This window comes from Centruroides sculpturatus, unplaced genomic scaffold, assembly GCF_000671375.1.
Source record: "Centruroides sculpturatus isolate CEXI.00-Female unplaced genomic scaffold, Cexi_2.0 scaffold1025, whole genome shotgun sequence".
Taxonomy (NCBI): domain Eukaryota; kingdom Metazoa; phylum Arthropoda; class Arachnida; order Scorpiones; family Buthidae; genus Centruroides; species Centruroides sculpturatus.
The window spans coordinates 1-20,448 of NW_019385163.1; the positions used below are offsets into that span (position 1 = coordinate 1).

Consider the following 20,448-nt stretch of genomic DNA (forward strand, 5'->3'; position numbering starts at 1 on the left):
GTAAAAAATAGCTTGCAAGTTCCAATTGGCACAGCTATACAAAAGTTAAATGGGTCGTTTTACTTACACGTAAAAAAAGAACACCGGTACACATAGAAAAAAAATCAGATCTATATGTGAACATAAATGTGAATATAAAAAAAAAACTTATTAAAAAACGTAGCACTGGGAAACATATACCGAACAGATATCGAATAATAAACACGGTAATGTCCGTGGCTGAATATTTACTTGGAGTTGCAAGATTCTCAGATCTGTGGCCATTTAACAGATAATTGATACGATAAAAATTATAAATGTAATATGTATTAACATTTATAGGAATATAATAATAATATAACTTGTTTTTGTTGAGTGTAACGAGCACCTTCACTTTTATTACAGAATCCAAGAATGTTCTTGAATAATAATGTTCTGTAAAAGATTTGTAGTCATATAAATTTTCGTTTTAATTTTAAATTATTTTGGTTATACAACATTTTTTTTACTTTAAGCATTATTATAGTTGCCTCTTAGGAGTTCGGCCAGGCGGTGAGGGACAGGATCCGGACGGAAATGCCAGGCTGTAATTTTTAATTAATTTAAAATACATGATCTCCACCTCAAATAAGTAGTGGCTTACCCTCTACATCATACTTTTAATTTAACAAGAGAGTCGTGCTGGTCATCTAACAAACACCTTTCGGGAAAAATTTCTGAACTGAAATAACGTGACTTCCAGTTTGCATCGGAAGTTCGTATATAGTGAATTAGGGCCTCCTGCCCCTAATGTTTCTAACTCCGTTCTCGAGATTAAGGAAAGACGGATGGACGGACGACAGTTGGAATTTATAGGTCTACAATTTTTTCAAATTTCAGTCCAATAATTTCTTTCAATATATTATCACCACCGTAATATGAATATATAAAATTATATACAGTAGAGCGTCGTTTATCCGAATCAATTGGGGACTGGGGTGGTTCGGATAACTTATTTTTCGGATAACGAATCATGTACGAAAAATATATTAATTTATCGCATGTTGAAATTTCTCTCCGTTGCATGTCGCTTCGCGTCGAATTTTCGTCGATGTTAAGCCTAACGAAGACTATTGTATCGTTAAAAATTATTTTTTTATTTTGTACAAACAAAATAAATATATTGAAAAATATTATAACCTTGAAATTACAGCTAAATTCTTTTTCGTCTTACAGGTAATAAGAATAAGCTGTGTTTTTTTTATGATTAAAAAAAATAATAATAATAATAATAATAAATTTACCTTTATAAAATATTGAGTAAAAAAATTATGTAGTTGCTGACATTCTTTCAAGTGAAAGGAATGGTTTAAAGTTACTTTTTTTTAAATACTGACATATAGAATCGCATGTATTATTTTTCATGTGGAAACTNTGTTTCAAACTAATTTAATAGAAATATTTGAATGTTTACGGATCGCTATTCTTTCTATTAAATGAGAAGTTTGACATATTAATATAGAATATTATTTAGGCTAGCATAAGTAAGTCAAATTTCTCATACCCGAGTCACTTAACAATGCATAATGCTACCATCATTATCGTTATTATTATAGAATCCACGCAAATGGTATTTATGTCGTGACAAATTTCGAGATGTCCTTCTCACGAATACAATAGGAAGGTTAGTTTTTTTGCACTGTTTTGACCTAGAAGAAGCATTCATGTATTATTCATTCGTTGACCAAATGCCAGTTTAAAGAGTCGACTTTTTTTATGTTAATTAATGCAGTTGATACTGTTATCGTTACATATTATATGGTAGTTTATATAAATACCAGTGTATATAGTGAGGAGGTTCTGTGATTTTTCTTTGATAGATGGTGAAAATAATAATAGTAAAGTTCAAAGAATATAATAAAGTATTATATTCTTTGAACTTTACTATTATCATATGGTAGTTGGTAGGATAGCCTTCTATTAACATTGTTATAATTAAAATTGACGGAAATAATAGATACTTTCGTCGAATCATCGTGTTTGCTTACCGTAAACAGGAAGTGACTTATCGCTGAACTTCACGCGATCACAGTATGTTGCTAAATCGTGTGAATCGAAACATCGAAAAATTATTATTTTATTCTATTTTCCGGGCCAAAAGGTAACCCCAAAAAATTCATGGGTTATCAAACGTAGATTTTGTTTTTTAGAAGATGTTAGTGGAGGAGGTTCGTAGTGTTCGCAGAATAATAGGAATTCTGTACTTTAAAAAAATGCCGAATAAAGTGCTTTAAAATCTGGAAAATAGACTAAATTTTGCTACTTATATTGCCAATTTCGCAGTAAATTGTATAGATTATAGTCTAGATTTAATTAAAGGAAAAGACACTTCTCAGAAGCAGCTGGCTCAAATTATAACCATTGTACTTTGAGCTCTAATCTTTTCGAAAGAATATTGGACCGTGGGATAAAGCATAAAATTTGCAGATAATTTACATATAAATTTATGCCCTCCGAGGAATTTTTAACTATTGCTATTTATTTCCGCTACATTAATCCGTGAATTATGTGGGGTCAAAGTTAGTAGTCGTTATTCGTTCGTAAAATAAATTATTCATTAATTAAAACCTTGACAAACACGTTCTCTCTCTCTAAACAAAACAAACTCGAACAATTAAAATAATAGAAATGATTACATTTAAAATTAGTCCAACACAAAGGTGTACTCATGTGTTACTATATAACGGGTGTGTACTTTGCGTCAGTCTGACGTCATTTCTATAGTTTATTGTAAATGCCGAGTGACGTAAATCGATATAAAACACGGTCTTGTGTAAAAATGAGCGTATTGTCCAATCAAACGAATAAACGTTACATTGATGAAATAAATCATCTAGTATATATTATTATTATCTTAAAAGTTCTTTATATTCAGTTTTATATATGATCTAGATTGGTATAAACTTCAATAATTTATTTTCAGGTCTCTCCGGTCTTGGAGTTGCAAGATTCTCAGATCTGTGGCCATTTAACAGATAATTGATACGATAAAAATTATAAATGTAATATGTATTAACATTTATAGGAATATAATAATAATATAACTTGTTTTTGTTGAGTGTAACGAGCACCTTCACTTTTATTACAGAATCCAAGAATGTTCTTGAATAATAATGTTCTGTAAAAGATTTGTAGTCATATAAATTTTCGTTTTAATTTTAAATTATTTTGGTTATACAACATTTTTTTTACTTTAAGCATTATTATAGTTGCCTCTTAGGAGTTCGGCCAGGCGGTGAGGGACAGGATCCGGACGGAAATGCCAGGCTGTAATTTTTAATTAATTTAAAATACATGATCTCCACCTCAAATAAGTAGTGGCTTACCCTCTACATCATACTTTTAATTTAACAAGAGAGTCGTGCTGGTCATCTAACAAACACCTTTCGGGAAAAATTTCTGAACTGAAATAACGTGACTTCCAGTTTGCATCGGAAGTTCGTATATAGTGAATTAGGGCCTCCTGCCCCTAATGTTTCTAACTCCGTTCTCGAGATTAAGGAAAGACGGATGGACGGACGACAGTTGGAATTTATAGGTCTACAATTTTTTCAAATTTCAGTCCAATAATTTCTTTCAATATATTATCACCACCGTAATATGAATATATAAAATTATATACAGTAGAGCGTCGTTTATCCGAATCAATTGGGGACTGGGGTGGTTCGGATAACTTATTTTTCGGATAACGAATCATGTACGAAAAATATATTAATTTATCGCATGTTGAAATTTCTCTCCGTTGCATGTCGCTTCGCGTCGAATTTTCGTCGATGTTAAGCCTAACGAAGACTATTGTATCGTTAAAAATTATTTTTTTATTTTGTACAAACAAAATAAATATATTGAAAAATATAAAAACAATAAAAAAATATACTTCAGATGTTAATTTAGTATCAAAAACGTAAAATATTTGAGTAGCCCGAGAAATAGCCGAAGATTGCAACGCCACAGGACTAGCGAAAATTTAAATTTGCACACTGGAATGCTTTCGGATAACCGGTTTTCGGATAAACGACGCTCTACTGTACTTGACTGTTGATTTTATATACTCATTTAATTATTGCGGGAAAGTAATTAGAACTTTATAAACCTGTTAAGTGTTACTCAATGTCAATACGCGAAACTTTTATTACAAACGTTTCGCGTATTGACATTGACGGTCAGACGAGCCTAAGAATCCAGCAACAAGTTGTGTAGCTGATGAGATTTTTTTAAAGAAATAACTTTTATATTATTAAGCGTAAATAAAATTGTGTGTGTTGTTGTATGTTACGACTTTTTGTTGTAAAAAACTTATTAAATGACAAAATTGGTAGGAAGAGTTTTGTAAAAAATAATAAATTGTAAATGCTAACAAGTAAAATTTTCATTCGAGTTCAACCCTCGACGTTCCACCACCAAACTTTAACGGAGTTATTAAACTTATAAGTTTAATAACTCCGGTGCTTTTTGTCGAAAATTTCTGAAATTTTGGAAGTAGGTTTGTTTATTAGAGGCATCGATACTGTTAAATTTTGGTAATTAAAGGTCGACGGGGTGGGTCGATAAAGGGGGTTCGTGTGTCATATCTCGAGTGAGGTCGGTCTTAATGACGATTTTACCGGTTATCGGCATTTACAATGTTTTTTTATAAAACCAGTCCCTACTCTGAAAATTAAGCCTTTTGCCATTTTATAATAATTAAAAATATAGTTTTTTAATTAAACAGAATATCGTAACAGATGATACCACACGTAGTTTTAAATGTTGCCGGGAAAGTTAAGCAACTCGTTGCTGAATCTTTTTGACTTTTTGGTTCAGGTCTCAACGTGAAGGTTTGCAAAAAAAAACCCGGAAGGCCAAATTTGACACGATTACAATATTTTTCCCTTGTTTATATACATAAACAGCAGGAAAGTTACGTTTCTTTGATACTAAAGTTAAATGATGAACTGTTAAAATAAGGAAAACTGTAAATAAATCGACAGAAAAGGTTTTTTTTTCTTTTCTTTTCTCACGGCATTTTCCTGATTAATATTGACATTTTGATACAATATTTTTCATAATGCAACAATACTCATTCTCTTTTTGTTGATAAACTTCATTTAGAAAAATAACTTCTGTTATCTTTTAGTAACTTTAGCATTGAGAAAACAAAAATGTCATTGTTATTACTTTGTGATTTATCTGTTTGGTTTCAAAAGAGTTTCCAATTTCTGTTCTTACGATTATGAAGTTGAACAGATAAAACTCTGTTACTGATTGGCTGTGTGTGACATTTTTCAATACTTATTCTTTTTACATATTAACAAATATCGATTAATAATTTACTCAAATTTGTATATATTTTCTTAATTATAGTCTTAAAAATATTTGGAAAAAATAAATTGAATCTGAAACAATTAATTAAAAAATTCTTTACTTCCAAATATGCACAAATAAGTTATTGCTAATAATTTTTAGATGTTAACATTATTAGATGGTTAAAGTTTAAGCACTATTGTAAAAAATAGCTTGCAAGTTCCAATTGGCACAGCTATACAAAAGTTAAATGGGTCGTTTTACTTACACGTAAAAAAAGAACACCGGTACACATAGAAAAAAAATCAGATCTATACGTGAACATAAATGTGAATATAAAAAAAAAACTAATAAAAAAAAGTAGCACTGGGAAACATATACCGAACAGATATCGAATAATAAACACGGTAATGTCCGTGGCTGAATATTTAATGTTTCATTATAAAAAATGAGATCTAAATGCTGGTGGTAAACAGTAATTTCCCATTATGTAGCCCTAACGCCCAATTTCTCTAAAACCTTCATGCCCTTCTCCTGATACTCTTGCCTGGACATCCAGAAACTTTCTTTGTCTCTCATGACGTCGGCAAGGACCGAACCGCCAATGAACACCATGTCCTTTCTTCTGGGAGGATCCTCGATGCGTATTTTAAATTTCTGAAACGAAAGCAACGGTCAAGCGGACTAAAACTTGATTAACCGTCGGGCGAAACTACACTTACGGCTAATTTTTCCGTTTCTCCTCTTAGTACTCTTTCCAGATACAGCTGCTTAATTTCTCTTTCCAGACGACTGGGAAGACCGGGATACATGGTAGATCCTCCGGATAGAACGATATGCTTATATAATTCTGGCCTGATATCAATATCTGCTGCTTGGATTGTATTAAATACTAGTTCGGCAATTCCTTGTCCCTCTACGTTTATCAAGTGGGGTTGAAACAGGGCTTCCGGGGCTTCGAACCTCTCTCCTCCCAGTTTGATCACTCTGCCGTCCGGTAGCTATGTGTAAATATTTGATATGAATTACACAAATACATACCAGTACGAGCTATAAAAAATTAAATCAGTAACAATGTAATTAAACACAGAAATGCTAGTTATATACAATTGTTCAATTTATCTTATTTTCATTACAGTAAATTGAATCAGTTAATTCATTGCACTGGTTTGTTTATTTTAGCATTGGAATAATTTCATAATGCAATGCAGGAGTAACTGTTAATTGGTTGCACTAATCTATGTTTGAAATATTAAAGAATTTTAACATATTATAACAAATATGATATAGCACTTACAGGATGCCTACAAAATAAGTTCACTTGTTTATAGCAGTATGAAATCAAAAGAATGTACAAGACATTTTGGTGTATGTTATTGAAGCCATTGAAAGTAAATTGATAAAAAAAATTTTACTTTTGCAAATTTTTTTCATCCAATGGAGATTATTATTATTATTATTAAACAAATAATTAAAGACAGTCTGCCCAAAAGGGGCCACCATTTATTTTTTGTGTTCCAGACTTCACATTCACAGCGACAGACCTTCCTTTATAGGCTACATGCTGCCAGAATTTAAAAAACACAATTACATCCAATTAAAAAAATCTTTTTATAAAAGGAACTGGTGTTATACAAAGATTTTTTTAATTGGATGTAATTGTGTTTTTTAAAGGACTGTTTTTTAAATTCTGGCGGCATGTAGCCTATAAAGGAAGGTCTGTCACCGTGAATGTGAAGTCTGGAACACAAAAAATAAATGGTGGCCCCTTTTGGGCAGACTGTCTTTAATTATTTGTTTAAAAATTTTACTTTCAAAAGTTGCTACCAGGTGAGCAGCATGTCTTTGGTTTTTCTGTTACCATTAAATATCCCTCATTATATATAAGATGACGCGCTAATAGCTTGGGATAGTTTTGGAGATGATTTGTTTTCTTTTGTGGAGAGAGAAGTAATTTTTTATCCCACAATTACATTTTTGCTTGAGGAGGAGACTGATAACAACACTGCCTGTTTAGACCTCTTCATAAAAACCTCTTTCTATTTGGTCTTTGAAGTCTTTTGCAAATTTGATTTAGATCTAGTAATCATTCTGTTCTTTCTAGCCATCCATCTATAAAAATATTGCTGTTACTACTTTAATATGTCATGTGTATTTATGGCCTTCTACACAACTTGAAGCTACCGCCAAATTCAAAAGAACAGAAATAGTTCATTTTAAGACAGATTCTTAGTTTGACCGTGATAGGTTGAAAAAAATTACTTTTTCCTAATTTCATAAGATACACTAAATGTATTTGATTTTAAACTGAACATGCTTCTATTGATGCACTTTTATCTTTAATTGAGACAAAGGAGCAAAGCTTGTTTCTTTACATTCAAATCTCCTTGAATTTAAATAAATGCCTCCGAAAATGCTTGACCGATCGTGACAATTTGGCACGACATCAAGTTGGGTCAATGAATATAATAAGCTATTTGGAATTACATTTGGGTTATGTTCTTGAGGAATATTTGGGAAAACTCTGCAATAGACCCGAGCTGGGATTTTGTGTGCTCAGAAAATGTGTGTGCAGTAGTTCAAGTTCTGTTTACAAGCATAAATAAACACACATCATTAAATCTGAAAAACACTAAATGTGTAGTCACCAAAAAAAATAGGCTTGACTCAATTACAATTCAAAATGCCAATTAACTTTCCAACTGATGTATTATGCTTCAATTATTAGTTGGTCTTAATTCTACAAGTTAACAATTTGACAGTGCAATGAAATTTAAATACAATTTAAAGTTTGTTACTTTTTAAATTAAAACTCTTTTTATAACTGAAGAGCTCATTCCCAAAATAAGTTCAGTCCAACGTACTGATAATGAATTTCAGCCACACATGATTCACTTATAGGCTACTCTATCAAATAGAAAAAAAAGACATTGATCTTTGTAAAATGAGTTCAGTTCATTTAATTTCCATTAATAATTGAAAGAATTTATTAAATTAGGAAATAATGCAAATGTACAAAATATACACAAATTAGAGAACAATACAAATATGTAAATAATTTGTACGTTAATCTTTGATACAGAACAGCAATTCCCAATTGGGGATGCATGCTTAGTATTTTAGGGGTACACTAAAAAATTAATGATGGTGGACTTACTATAACAATATTTGGATTCTGTGTTGAGGCTTTTGGCAGCATCACACATCACAGCACTCAATGCTGTTTCAAAGAAAAATATAATTATATTTTTATTTGAAACAGGATTGAGTGCTTATCTGAGTCCTTCCTCTAATGCTTTTCAATTTTAAAAAACTTTATTACATGTAATTGTATAGTGCTGTATAAGTGACCATGGCACCACTGTTTGGTGAACACACAAAATAAAACTTAGCGAAAATGGGCTACCTGCCAAAGTATGCAAGTCAAAAACAGTTGGAAACTGCTGATTTAGAATATAGGGAAATTTTAAAAACGGGCAATAAAATAAGTTTATATGATAAATAAGCTGCCAAGGGATGAAATAACATTATCCACTTTCTTTTGTATAGTTATTATCTATTTGAAAGCAAGTCCTGTCCATGGACCTAACTTGTTCTGTTTAAGATTAAACTTTTCTTTTGCACTAACAGTACTCCCTACAAAGTTTAGATTGTGTATTTGCAATCAACAGAGACCTACATAACATGAATGACAACCTACAAATGCACAGCACAAAACATAACTACATTTGTTCTTACAGTTTTTTTGCACTCCTGAAAGCTTTACAAAATAGAGTGAACTTGTTTGGGAATGAGATATTCAATTACAGAAACCAATACTATGCCTCTATACTGTTATGAAGAGTGACTTAAGTACTTGTAATGCTATAATCTTCAGCTGTGGAATGAAATGCAAAAATAAGTTGGCCTTAACGAAAATTCAACTTTTGTAACCTTTCATATTTAAGCATAAATCTTGCTCAGCTCAATTTGCAGGCATTGAAAACAATGAATGCAATCCTAGAACAATTAAAGTTTATTTAACATATTATTATTATTAAATTTGTGGAATTACTAAATTTAATAAGAAATGAAATTGAACCAATTATATTATCATTAAAAATTAAAAGATTACTCACAGTGTATGACTCTACCAAAAACGTTGTCTCCAAAGCAAGTTTTTGCTCTTGTTCAATATTATAACCGATGTAACAAAGTTTCTCTTTGATCATACGAACTGTTTCAAAATCCGCCGAATGGTTGAAAGCATAACCCCGCAATAACAGTAACTGGAAATGTAAGTAATAAGAATAATATAACATTTCTTATAAAAATACTTTTCATTTAAATATATAAATATTATACTCAGCACTACATATGTTATGATTTAGTTATGTAAATAAATTAACATTTTGAAATAAAATTTTGTCAGATAACTGTCAACTTTCACACCTGGGAGTTAATCATTTGTTAAGTTCTCAGCAGTAAAAGCAATGCTTTCTCATAATTTTCTGGCCTATTGTCTCGATTTCATCAGTTGAATATAGCAAGGAACTGCAAAGTTAAGCAGTCATCGCCAGTTCCTCAATTGGATCACTCACTTTTCCCTGTGTTCTAATTTATGGATACCCCGTGCTCCTTAGGATACCTCATTTTCAGATACCTCCTTGCCTACAGCCATAATACCTATTTTTCACTCAGAACTGTTGGAATAAGAACTGTCCTCCAGAACATTCTTTTCTGTCCGACCGGCTCGCAGCAGATTAAGATCTCCTACAAGATCTTCTACCCTCAGAACATTGCAACCAAGATCCTCTACAAGGTATTTATCCCCGTGCGTATCTTGTGAGTTCTCTCTCTCTCTCTCTCTCTGGCATAGTGACTCGTGTCTAAATTCTGTTTTGTCGCCAATGAGAGAATGCATAAGTTATATGAAAATAAATGGATATTTAGTTGTTAACTTTCGTATCTAAGTTCTTTACTTCCGTTGGGCTGATTCTCAGTCCTCCTTCCAGAAAACGATCACCCGCATACAAAGCCACTCGTGTGACCTACGTTCTAATCCAAATCAACACGCCGTCTTGGCTTCCGTGTCAACCGAGACATCGAACAGACGCACTAAAGAGGTGCTAACCCTCTGGTCACATTAACATTGTATGATTTTTAAAAACTATTTTGAATAAATTAAATATACCATATTCACTTGCACATAAGATGAGGTTTTTATTCATTTTTCGCTGTTTCAAAAACCTAGATTGTCCTATACGTGCAAGCAAAGGAATTTTTGTTTTTGCAATAATTTTTTCTGAACCGTGTATTTGCATTTTTTACCGGATGCTCACCCTCTGGTGTTTAAAAACAAAAGTGTTTTATCTGGGTCATTTTAATCATTATTGTGTAGTCAGGAGTAAAGGTGAATAGCAATAGGAAAAGCAAAGCTTTTGAATTGAATTCCAAAATAACATTGGAGCCTGATATAAGTTTTAATCCATTCCCACATGAAAACATAATTATTCGGAAATCAGAATTCGGAGAAACTCATAAATGTAATCGACGGAGAGTGGGTTCAACTGTTAAGAACTGACAAGAAAGGATCCAATTGTCCAGCTTTACACGAATAAATTATGTTGATTTTACAAGATTTTTCCGTAAGATTTAAAATGATAGTAATTTTTGCGGGACAATGTGTGCATTTACGTTCATTTGATATTTTACTTGTGATTAAACAAAATAAAATTAGAATTATATTAATAAATCTAATTTTCTTTATTTTGACCTTTAAAGTCACACCTCGTCATATATGCGAGATTGTCTTATATGCAAGTAAATACGATATTCAGATAAACAATGACTGTAATCACTGTTCATAATGATGAGATTAGTCAAATTGTGTTTAGATTATTGAATAATTAATGAAATTATCTGTGAAATAAAAATCTATTATTCAGATGTTTTTAACACAAGATAAAAACCTATAATGTCAAACATATCTATATGCTTGTAATGAATTAATGCACATAATAAAACTTATTCAAGAATCCAGATTTTATAACTTTCAAATTCAGTTATTATACAGTTTCTTACCATTTTCTTTTTAATTTCTTTTTAAAAGACACATATTTGATAGACATTAGGAATACTTATAGATTCTGCACCATTTAGGCCACCATTGCTTAAGCTTGTTTTCACCTTGAAGCAGCTCAGTGGACAGTGTACGAATGTGTCATGTGAACCAACTTTGACATCCTCAGTCACGTGACTACCTAGAAATGTTGCTCATGTCAGCCACAAAACGTCTCTAATGTATTTCTTGAGAACTTTTTGAACTCTGAACAGTCTGCCTCATGTTTTATCTTACTAATAAGTGAATTTCTCTGTGATATTATTTGGTGCTTTCATATTATAAAAGTCCCAAAATTAATTGTATATTTAATGATAAAGTGATGATAAAGCATTAACTTCTTTTCATTATTTTTACTACTCACTAACAAACAATTCATTAAAAAACATTTTAATTTTAAAGGAAACATTTTATTTCCAAACAGAAAAGTTTGTATATTATATACAGTCGACCCCTATAACACTGTTGATAATTTCATTTTATATGAATTCCATGTTGTACGAGTCACTTAGATTTTACAAATGTATGTACCGGGCTGTGAACGGCTCACGTATTTGTAAAATCTAAGTTACTTGTACAACATGAAATTCATATAAAATGAAATTATCAACAGTGTTATAGGGGGGGTCGACTGTATACAGTATCTATATTATTGTTATATAACTTCAGTTCAAATTTTAAAAAAAAGGTTACTTATATAAAACACGTATATTTGTAAATTTAGATGACAAATCTATAATTATTTATTTAGGATTATATGCATATAATCTCAATTTTAATTTAAAATAATTTGATAATTTATTCTGTTATTTACAGAGTTAAACATGAAAAATAAATTGTCATTATCAAATCTTAAGTTGGTGAGTTTTGTTGTAGGATGTTATGGTATTACTGGAAACATAACAAATGCAATGTTCATCAAACTGGTCCACAGACTCTTTGGAGTCCAAAAAGTTCTTGGGAAATATATGAGAAATGTTACATGGCTGATGTGAGTGATGTTTCTAGGTAGTCACATGACTGAGATGTTGAAGTTGGTTCATGTGACATTTTGTACACTTCCTTTGTCCACCAAGTTGCTCCACAAAGAAAACAAGCTTAAGCAATGGCGGCCCAAACAATACAGAGTTGATAAATAGTCCTATCAGATTTTGTTTATAGCATTTTTTTCATATGGGTCGGCACCAAATAATTGTGTTTTGGAAATGTCTATCAAATGTGTGTCTTAAAAAAAGAAAATGCATGATGATGATGATAAGAAACTATATAATTACCTCAAATTCTTCAAGATAAAATAGAAAATTACAAGAATTGCACAGCAGAAAACAAGAACAGTTCATTATGAAATACTGTAAAGAAATAGCCCTTTTTTTTGGCTTCTTAATATTGGATCTTTATATTGTAAACAAGAATTCATCAAGGATTGTATCATTCACCCATTAATAGGGAACATGAGTTAGATCTAGACAAGGCAACCAAGATATTAGGTTTAACCTTACCTTCAAAATCTGTTTGTATCAAAATGATACAAGATCACTGCTAGGGCACTCATCAGAGACCACCTCAGCAATCTTTGCTTATCCTACAGATATTTGTAACAAAAATAATTTGAAGTATATCCAAATATGTATATATCATATATAATTAACTGGTATCTGATATTGCATCTCCTAGCTAGGCTAGCCAACTCCATTGTGGATCAGTTCTGTCTATAATAGATGAAACTGTAACTAGCTATATAATTTTCAGTTGTTTAATACATCTCATGGGTCATCATATTAAATGCTTCTACCTCAGCAACATTCAGTTCATTGATTATTGCCTACCTCTATGCACTGACAGACACTCTGACGAATCCTCCAACACATTGTCAGAGATCATGAAATCTGGGCTTCTCAATTACCAAGGGAGGAAAGCCTGAACTGCATCAGAACTATTATCAATCCATTGATTTGGAAACTGTTCATCCAGATGTGTTCAAACAGTGATGGCAAAATGTGTTGGTGCAATATCCTGTTGAAAAGCAATGATACCAGAACACTTTTCTCTATATGCTGTGCTCATAAGCCAGATGTAAAGCTTTTGCATCTTGAATGATGGAATCCAAAGATCCATTAAAAAAAAAATGCCAAACAATGATGAAATTGACTGTCATTCCAGCCAAAATCATAACACAAGTAGGATTTTCTTTCCAATTTAATTGCAAAGTATTGGCTGTCCTTGGCCATAAACATTAATCATGAGAATGACAGCTTTGATAAATTGCACATTCATCTGTAAAAATAACATTATCACAAGCTATTTCAGAATAAAATCTTTGCAGCAGAAATCCACGAGCCATGAATCATTTGTCCATACCATTGTTCAACTCATTCACAAAAACAAGGTGATATGATTTCAACTGTGAATGCTTTTTTCTATGTTGCTGCATCATTGACTGTGGTATCCTCAATTCAACAGCTCATTTACAAGTTGATTTCTGAGGTAACATTTCTATAGACACAGCAACAGCTTGACATGATTGACACTTTGTTGATGAACAATCACTATGCAACTGATCTTTCATGAAGACTGTTAAAAATGCTTGCTTTTCCAATTACTGCAGAGTATTTTTCAGTGAAAATGTTTTGCCAAATCATGTTTTGAACATTAACCTGTTTCATCAGCACACCTATTTATAAACCTAACTGCAGCCACCAAATGTTCCTCAATGGAATGAGGCCATGTCTGTCACCATGGCCAAACTTGTTTTGAGTGATTCAGTGCTCTTCCCTCAATGGAGGTAACTATCCCCTGCATCAGATCCTGTGATAAGTCATTATTCATTTATAAAAGAAGGATAAAGGATATATGAACCATACTGAAGAATTTGAGAATGAAGAAAATTGGTTACAGAAATATTTAATAACATGAAACTAGCTTCTTAGGTTAGTAAAACACTTTTTAATGATTTTTTCAGTATGTAAAGGGCTGGTCAGAATGTGTCAATTAATGAAGTTAAATATTATAAAAGAGAGAAATCCATACTTTTATTAAATATCTTGTTATGTCCCGTCCGGCAATATCTAGTCTTCGAGTTAAGTGAGACAGTGCATATCCTTCATACACAGGACAGATATGAGTAACTCCATCACCAGAATCAACTACTACACCAGTTAATAAACCTACAAAAGAAAAAAATGTATACAATTTAATGAAATATTATCAATTTCTTTTATTATTGTATTTATATCAAAGTATAAAACACATCATCAAGAGTGCATATTATCTGCTACTTTTCAGGGGTTACATTTTTAATTTTATAGAAAGCTGTTTAAATGTAACTCAAAATTAAAAGCAAATTTAATCTAATACAGCTTGATCCTCACTCCAAATGTTAAATAGCAGGAAGGAAAATTCACTGAGAATGGCGTTATTAATAATATTTTACTGATAGCGCTTTCAATGAACCTATGTTCGTCATCATCAGGCAAACAATTTTTTTTTTTAGTTAAACATTTGGCAGTATGTGCAGCTGGTTTTTCATGTGCTAAGTTCACACATATACTTAACATGGTCAGGAAATCTCTATTTCCAACCACAACATTATGTAACAAGAGGAAGATGTCAGTAGTGCAAAAGTCATTACCATACCTCAGATCCTTTTCCATATACATTTGCCACATTCAGGCAACACATTCCTATTTCCGTTACCAAATTTGTGCAGACTCACCTGCAATGATCAGAACAAATTCTCCACCTTTGAGAAATCGGGGGTTTATGCTGTACCATTGGAGAATCCTGTAAAGCCCTGGTCACACTATGCGATTTCTAGCCACGCAGGTGAATGCAACTGCAACAAGAGCGAGTCGCGCGCATCTTCTCGTGGTCACACATTGTTTGTTGATGTTGCAACTCAGAAACACGTGACCCTATAATAAACCAATAAAATTACAGTAGCTTGTTTTTGACTACTTTCGTGAGTTTGCCGATATTTTACGTTCTACTTCAGAGTATTTACGGAATTTTAGCCACTTTTCTTATTAAAATAGCAAGCAGTTCCTTTTCTGGAATGAATAAAAGAAAAAAGGCGATTATTTTGATAGAGCAGGCGCGAATACACGAAAAGATAAAATCTTCGATAAAACGAAGAATTAAAATCCCACAGGTATTCGTGAGCCTGAATAAGCTCGATCAACCTCAATTCCGTAAAGTATTAATCCCCTAACTATCCGCCACGATGATGAACTATTTTCAATGTTGTCACTGTATGACGTGGCACAAAGGCATTTGTTGATTGGATGCGTGTTTGCAATCGTCGCGAGTAGAACAAACTTTTTGTTTCTAGTTGCGATTGCAGTCGCGCCGGTTTTCGAGGGGGGATTACTAGTTAACGGGAACAGCCGTCGCGGTTGCAGTTGCCTGCGCGGCTGGAAATCGCATAGTGTGACCAGGGCTTAACAGAGATGAATACAAGATACATTGTGGCCACAACAAGAATGCTCGCTTGCCACCTACCTAAGCAAAAGGATGATGTGGTGAAAGGAAAGTGCACCACAGAGCTTGCAAAAAAGTTGCTCAAATGGAGTTACAACCTGTTACGAACCTAAATAACAATACTCAGATGCTGTAGCAACCAGGAACTCATCTTTATATGGGAATTTCTCCTCACAACAATTTTGAAATCATGAAACACTCCCACTCTTGACCTACCCAGAATATGGGTCACCCTATATAAACAGTTAAACAGTGATTTACATCGACTGTCACACTGTTAATGTGGATCTTCATCCACACATGTGCCGCATCACATCATACATATAACATCACATGCATAACATCGAATGTATTCAATGTTTGTAGCTTGCTCATAATGGTTTTAATTCAAAAAATTTTAAATTTAAATAATATGCATTCCATTCTCATTATAACATTTGTATTTGATTTTAAAAAATGTTTGTTTGCCTGACGACAACAAACATAGGTTCATTGAAAGCGCTAGCACTACAAAACTATTAATAATGCCATATTCAGCAAATTTTCCTTCCTGGAAATTAAATCTTTGGAACAAATTTTAAACAAATATTAAAGAAAAAACTGAAAATCATTATTTAAGAAATGAATTCATATAAAAAGCAAGCAGTCAGACAAGGGGAGGGAAAGGGTTGAACTTCAATGGACATCCATCTTATTTCATTAAATTTTATACAGTTTGTGCATTTTATTATTCATAAAGTGATAAAGATTTTGAGAAGGGTTGAGTTTTGTTGGACGTCAAAGAAGGGAGGAAATTACAGAAACTCAGACAAACAGAGACAATGGAGGGAGGGAGAGTAAAAATTTCAAGAAAAATGCAGATGTAATTTATGGACAGTCCCTAATACTAAAATATACGATTTTCAAAAATCATAAATCCTTTGATGATCAATATGAAATTACAAAATAATAAATCTTTGTAATTATTTTTAATATGATTTGAAAAATTATCAAGTATTGATTTCATATTAAAAAGAAAAAATAACCAAATTAAATAAGCTATCTCACAATGTATTTTTAAAAAATTGTGATAATTTTACCCTCTACACACTATTAATTAGTTTAGAATCTAGACCATAGCTGGATAATCTTTTGTAATCAGAAGGCTGCATCTCATACATCAGGATGCACAAGTGTACACATTCAGTATACATGTACAGTACCAGATATGTATGCACATAACTTGTATTTAGATAGATCTCACTTTTTCTAGTGAAGACATTATGACAGCATGCTTTATATCTCAAAATTCAGGACAGCAAAATTAAGCTTGTAGCATTTTATACTGTTATTAAGATACACTAGAAGCCATAAAAGATTGAAGATTCCCCTCCTATAATCTAGATAGGCTGTTTTCTGTTTGGAAGGTATAATTATAAATATAAATGAGTTTTTTTTTTATTCATAAATTCTTACAATAAACCTTTTTTTTAGAATATTAGCTCTATAAAAGAAATATTTTTCTATTGCTAAAATATTTTTTTTTTTTTTAAGTAATAGAAATACAGTAAAAATTTGTCAATCTAGCACCTATAGGATCAGTATAGTGCCAAATTACTGAAAATATTGGGTTACCAGAGGGTTTTGTATTTGTGAAAAATTTAATAAATTATAAGGTATACAAATTTAAAATGAAATAAAACACATAAAAATGTTAATGGCCATGGTGTTGGCTTTATTTAAAAGATAATTTTATGCCATTAGTGTTTAAACATGATTTCGGGCATATGGGTGCCACGGCTGGCTCGAATGAAGCGCAATCAGGAAGAACAATTTTCGACCACTATCGAGCAACTGGGGCCATATATCGGCAATAACACGACGAATGTTGAGTAACTTACATCCATTAAAAGTCACTGTTTGGTGTGCTTTATGGGCAGTTGGAATCATAGGTCCATATTTCTTTAAAGATGATGCTGGCCAGAATGTTACCATCAACGGAGAGCACTTTTGGAGCCATAATTGCTGACTTCTTCATTCCTCAGTTGAATGGTATTGATGTGGCAGAGCTTTGGTTTCAACAAGATGGTGCAACATGCCACACAGTGCGTGACACCATCAATTTATTGCAGGAAACATCCGACAAGTGCATAATTTTGCATAATGGACCTGTGAATTGGCCTCCACGATCGTGTGATCTCATACCTATGGATTACTTTCTTTGAGGATATGTGAAGTCACTAGTCTATGCCGATAAACCACAGACATTGGACCACTTGGAAGTCAACATTTGCCGCATTATTGTCGATATATAGCCCCAGTTGCTCGATAAAGTGGTCGAAAATTGTTCTTCCCGATTGCGCTTCATTCGAGCCAGCTGTGGCGCCCATATGACCAAAGTCATGTTTAAACACTAATGGCATAAAATTAGCTTTTAAATAAATCCAACACCATGACCATTAACATTATTTTTGTGTGTTTTATTTCATTTTAAATTTGTATACCTCTAAAAAAAACACCCTATATATATGTATGCAATCTAAACATTGTAGACATTGCTAAGTTCTTTGTTCCAGACCAGTGCATGCAGCAGTTTGTTTCCAATATGTTTATTCACACTCTTTAACCAGACTAAGACAATACAGTGCATGACTATACGGCATACATATTGACTGAAAAACCTGCAGGAATGTTAATGAACATGTTATTGCTCAGGTCTTTAGCATACCTTGTGTCCAAATAAATTCAAATTCATGAAATACTAGCATTATTGAACAATTCCAGATTATCTGCTGTTTATCAAAGGATGTTGGATTACTGAATTTATATTGTAAATTAATAAAAAAAAAAATCTGATAATACTGTAGCTCTATCAATACTTAAGAAAAAAGAATTAAACTGATATTGTAAGATTTATATCTAATCTAATAACTTTTAAATTCAAATAACTGAGTTTTGAATCACTTCTAGTTTTTTATTTATTTATTCTTAAAATTTTTAATCTAATAATTTAAATTAATTAATATGATTAATTTCCAATATTTGTTAAAAGTAATGATATATAATTGCAATATCTGTTGCTTATAAAAATTTTCTGCTGTGAGCTGTAGACAAAAAATTAATAAAAATATAAATCTGAGCTTTGGTTGTATCAGCAAGAGGCATGGACAGAAACAAACTTCAAATTTTGTATTTAAAGATATAAAAAAGTTAATTCTTTGACAATTTTATTTATTTATTTTCAATTAATTCAAAAAAGGAAAAAAAGTTAAACCTCAAGCAATAAAGTTAGTCTTTGGAGTGAAAGATAAGAATTAGTTTTAATTCTAGAATGATCAATTCTAATTTAATAAGTTGAACAGATGAAATCTATTAGATATTCAACAGTAAGCTACAATATATATAAAACTTATGAGATAAAATGATTGTCATCTATTTTTTCTTTCCAACTATTTATCCAAGGCTAAACTAATATTAACAGTAAATGATTTTTTAAATAAAATATAAAAATCATTGCTTATTCTATTATCTTTATTGCTTTTATATACACATTTCGATCCTCAATATATCACACTTAATAGGATAATTTTTCTAAAAATACAAAAATAAAACTAAACAATATTACATTAAATTTATATAAAAATCCAACAACGTACAATTATTGGTCTACAGGCTTTGCACATTCAAAATTTCTTACTTTCTCTTTCACGAGTATTGCCACCTACAATTGAGTGTCATTCCTGCAATACACTTATACCCATATTTAAATTAACCAAATTTACATTTTTATCTTTTAATTTTTTCTTTATTGTAAAATGTTTTTAATTTCCCCTTTTTTATAATCTCTTTCACATTACAGAGAATTTTAGTATTATCCNATTACAATAATTTATATAAAAATCCAACAACGTACAATTATTGGTCTACAGGCTTTGCACATTCAAAATTTCTTACTTTCTCTTTCACGAGTATTGCCACCTACAATTGAGTGTCATTCCTGCAATACACTTATACCCATATTTAAATTAACCAAATTTACATTTTTATCTTTTAATTTTTTCTTTATTGTAAAATGTTTTTTATTTCCCCTTTTTTATAATCTCTTTCACATTACAGAGAATTTTAGTATTATCCTGTTCTTTTTCACAATTATATTCATGTTTTAATTTAGATAGAGTTAGATAGCCTAATAAATAGGATTTAACAATTTGGAGGGCTTATCACACCAAGGCTGACAGAAAAGAAGACCAGATCTATTACAAAAAAGTTAGTCTTTAATAATCACTTCAAATTTAGGTAAGAATGCAAGACTAACTTTTTTGTAAAAGATCTGGTCTTTTTTTTCTTTCGACCTTGGCGTGATAAGCCCCCAAATTGTTAAATCCTATTTATAGGCTATCTAACTCTATCTAAATTAAAGTCATGGGTTAAAAGCATTGTTTATTATTATATTCATGTTGCTGTTGTAACTATGGCAATCATTGATGTTTTAAGTTTAATGCTGTTACATTTCTTTACTCTGGTTTTTATCTGTTGACCTGTTTCTCCTATATAGATCTTTTATTTTTATCTAAATTTAATGTAATACAGTA

At 31.6% G+C, this 20,448-nt stretch overlaps 1 protein-coding gene across 5 annotated transcripts in view; it reads right to left on the minus strand.

Moving 5' to 3' along the window:
• Positions 1–5,368: 5,368 nt before the first annotated feature.
• LOC111635635 (actin-related protein 2) overlaps positions 5,369–20,448 on the minus strand; it is a 38,666-nt gene continuing 23,586 nt past the window's right edge. The window contains exons 6-9 of one of the 5 annotated variants that reach the window (XM_023380652.1): positions 14,429–14,565; positions 9,420–9,569; positions 6,024–6,302; positions 5,369–5,958 (exon numbers count right to left, since the gene is read on the minus strand). In XM_023380652.1, the coding sequence (XP_023236420.1) occupies positions 5,788–5,958; positions 6,024–6,302; positions 9,420–9,569; positions 14,429–14,565 (737 nt within the window). In that variant the 3' untranslated portion in view covers positions 5,369–5,787. The remainder of the gene's footprint in view (positions 5,959–6,023; positions 6,303–9,419; positions 9,570–14,428; positions 14,566–20,448) is intronic. The other 4 variants (XM_023380653.1, XM_023380654.1, XM_023380656.1 and 1 more) reach the window with 4 other exon arrangements.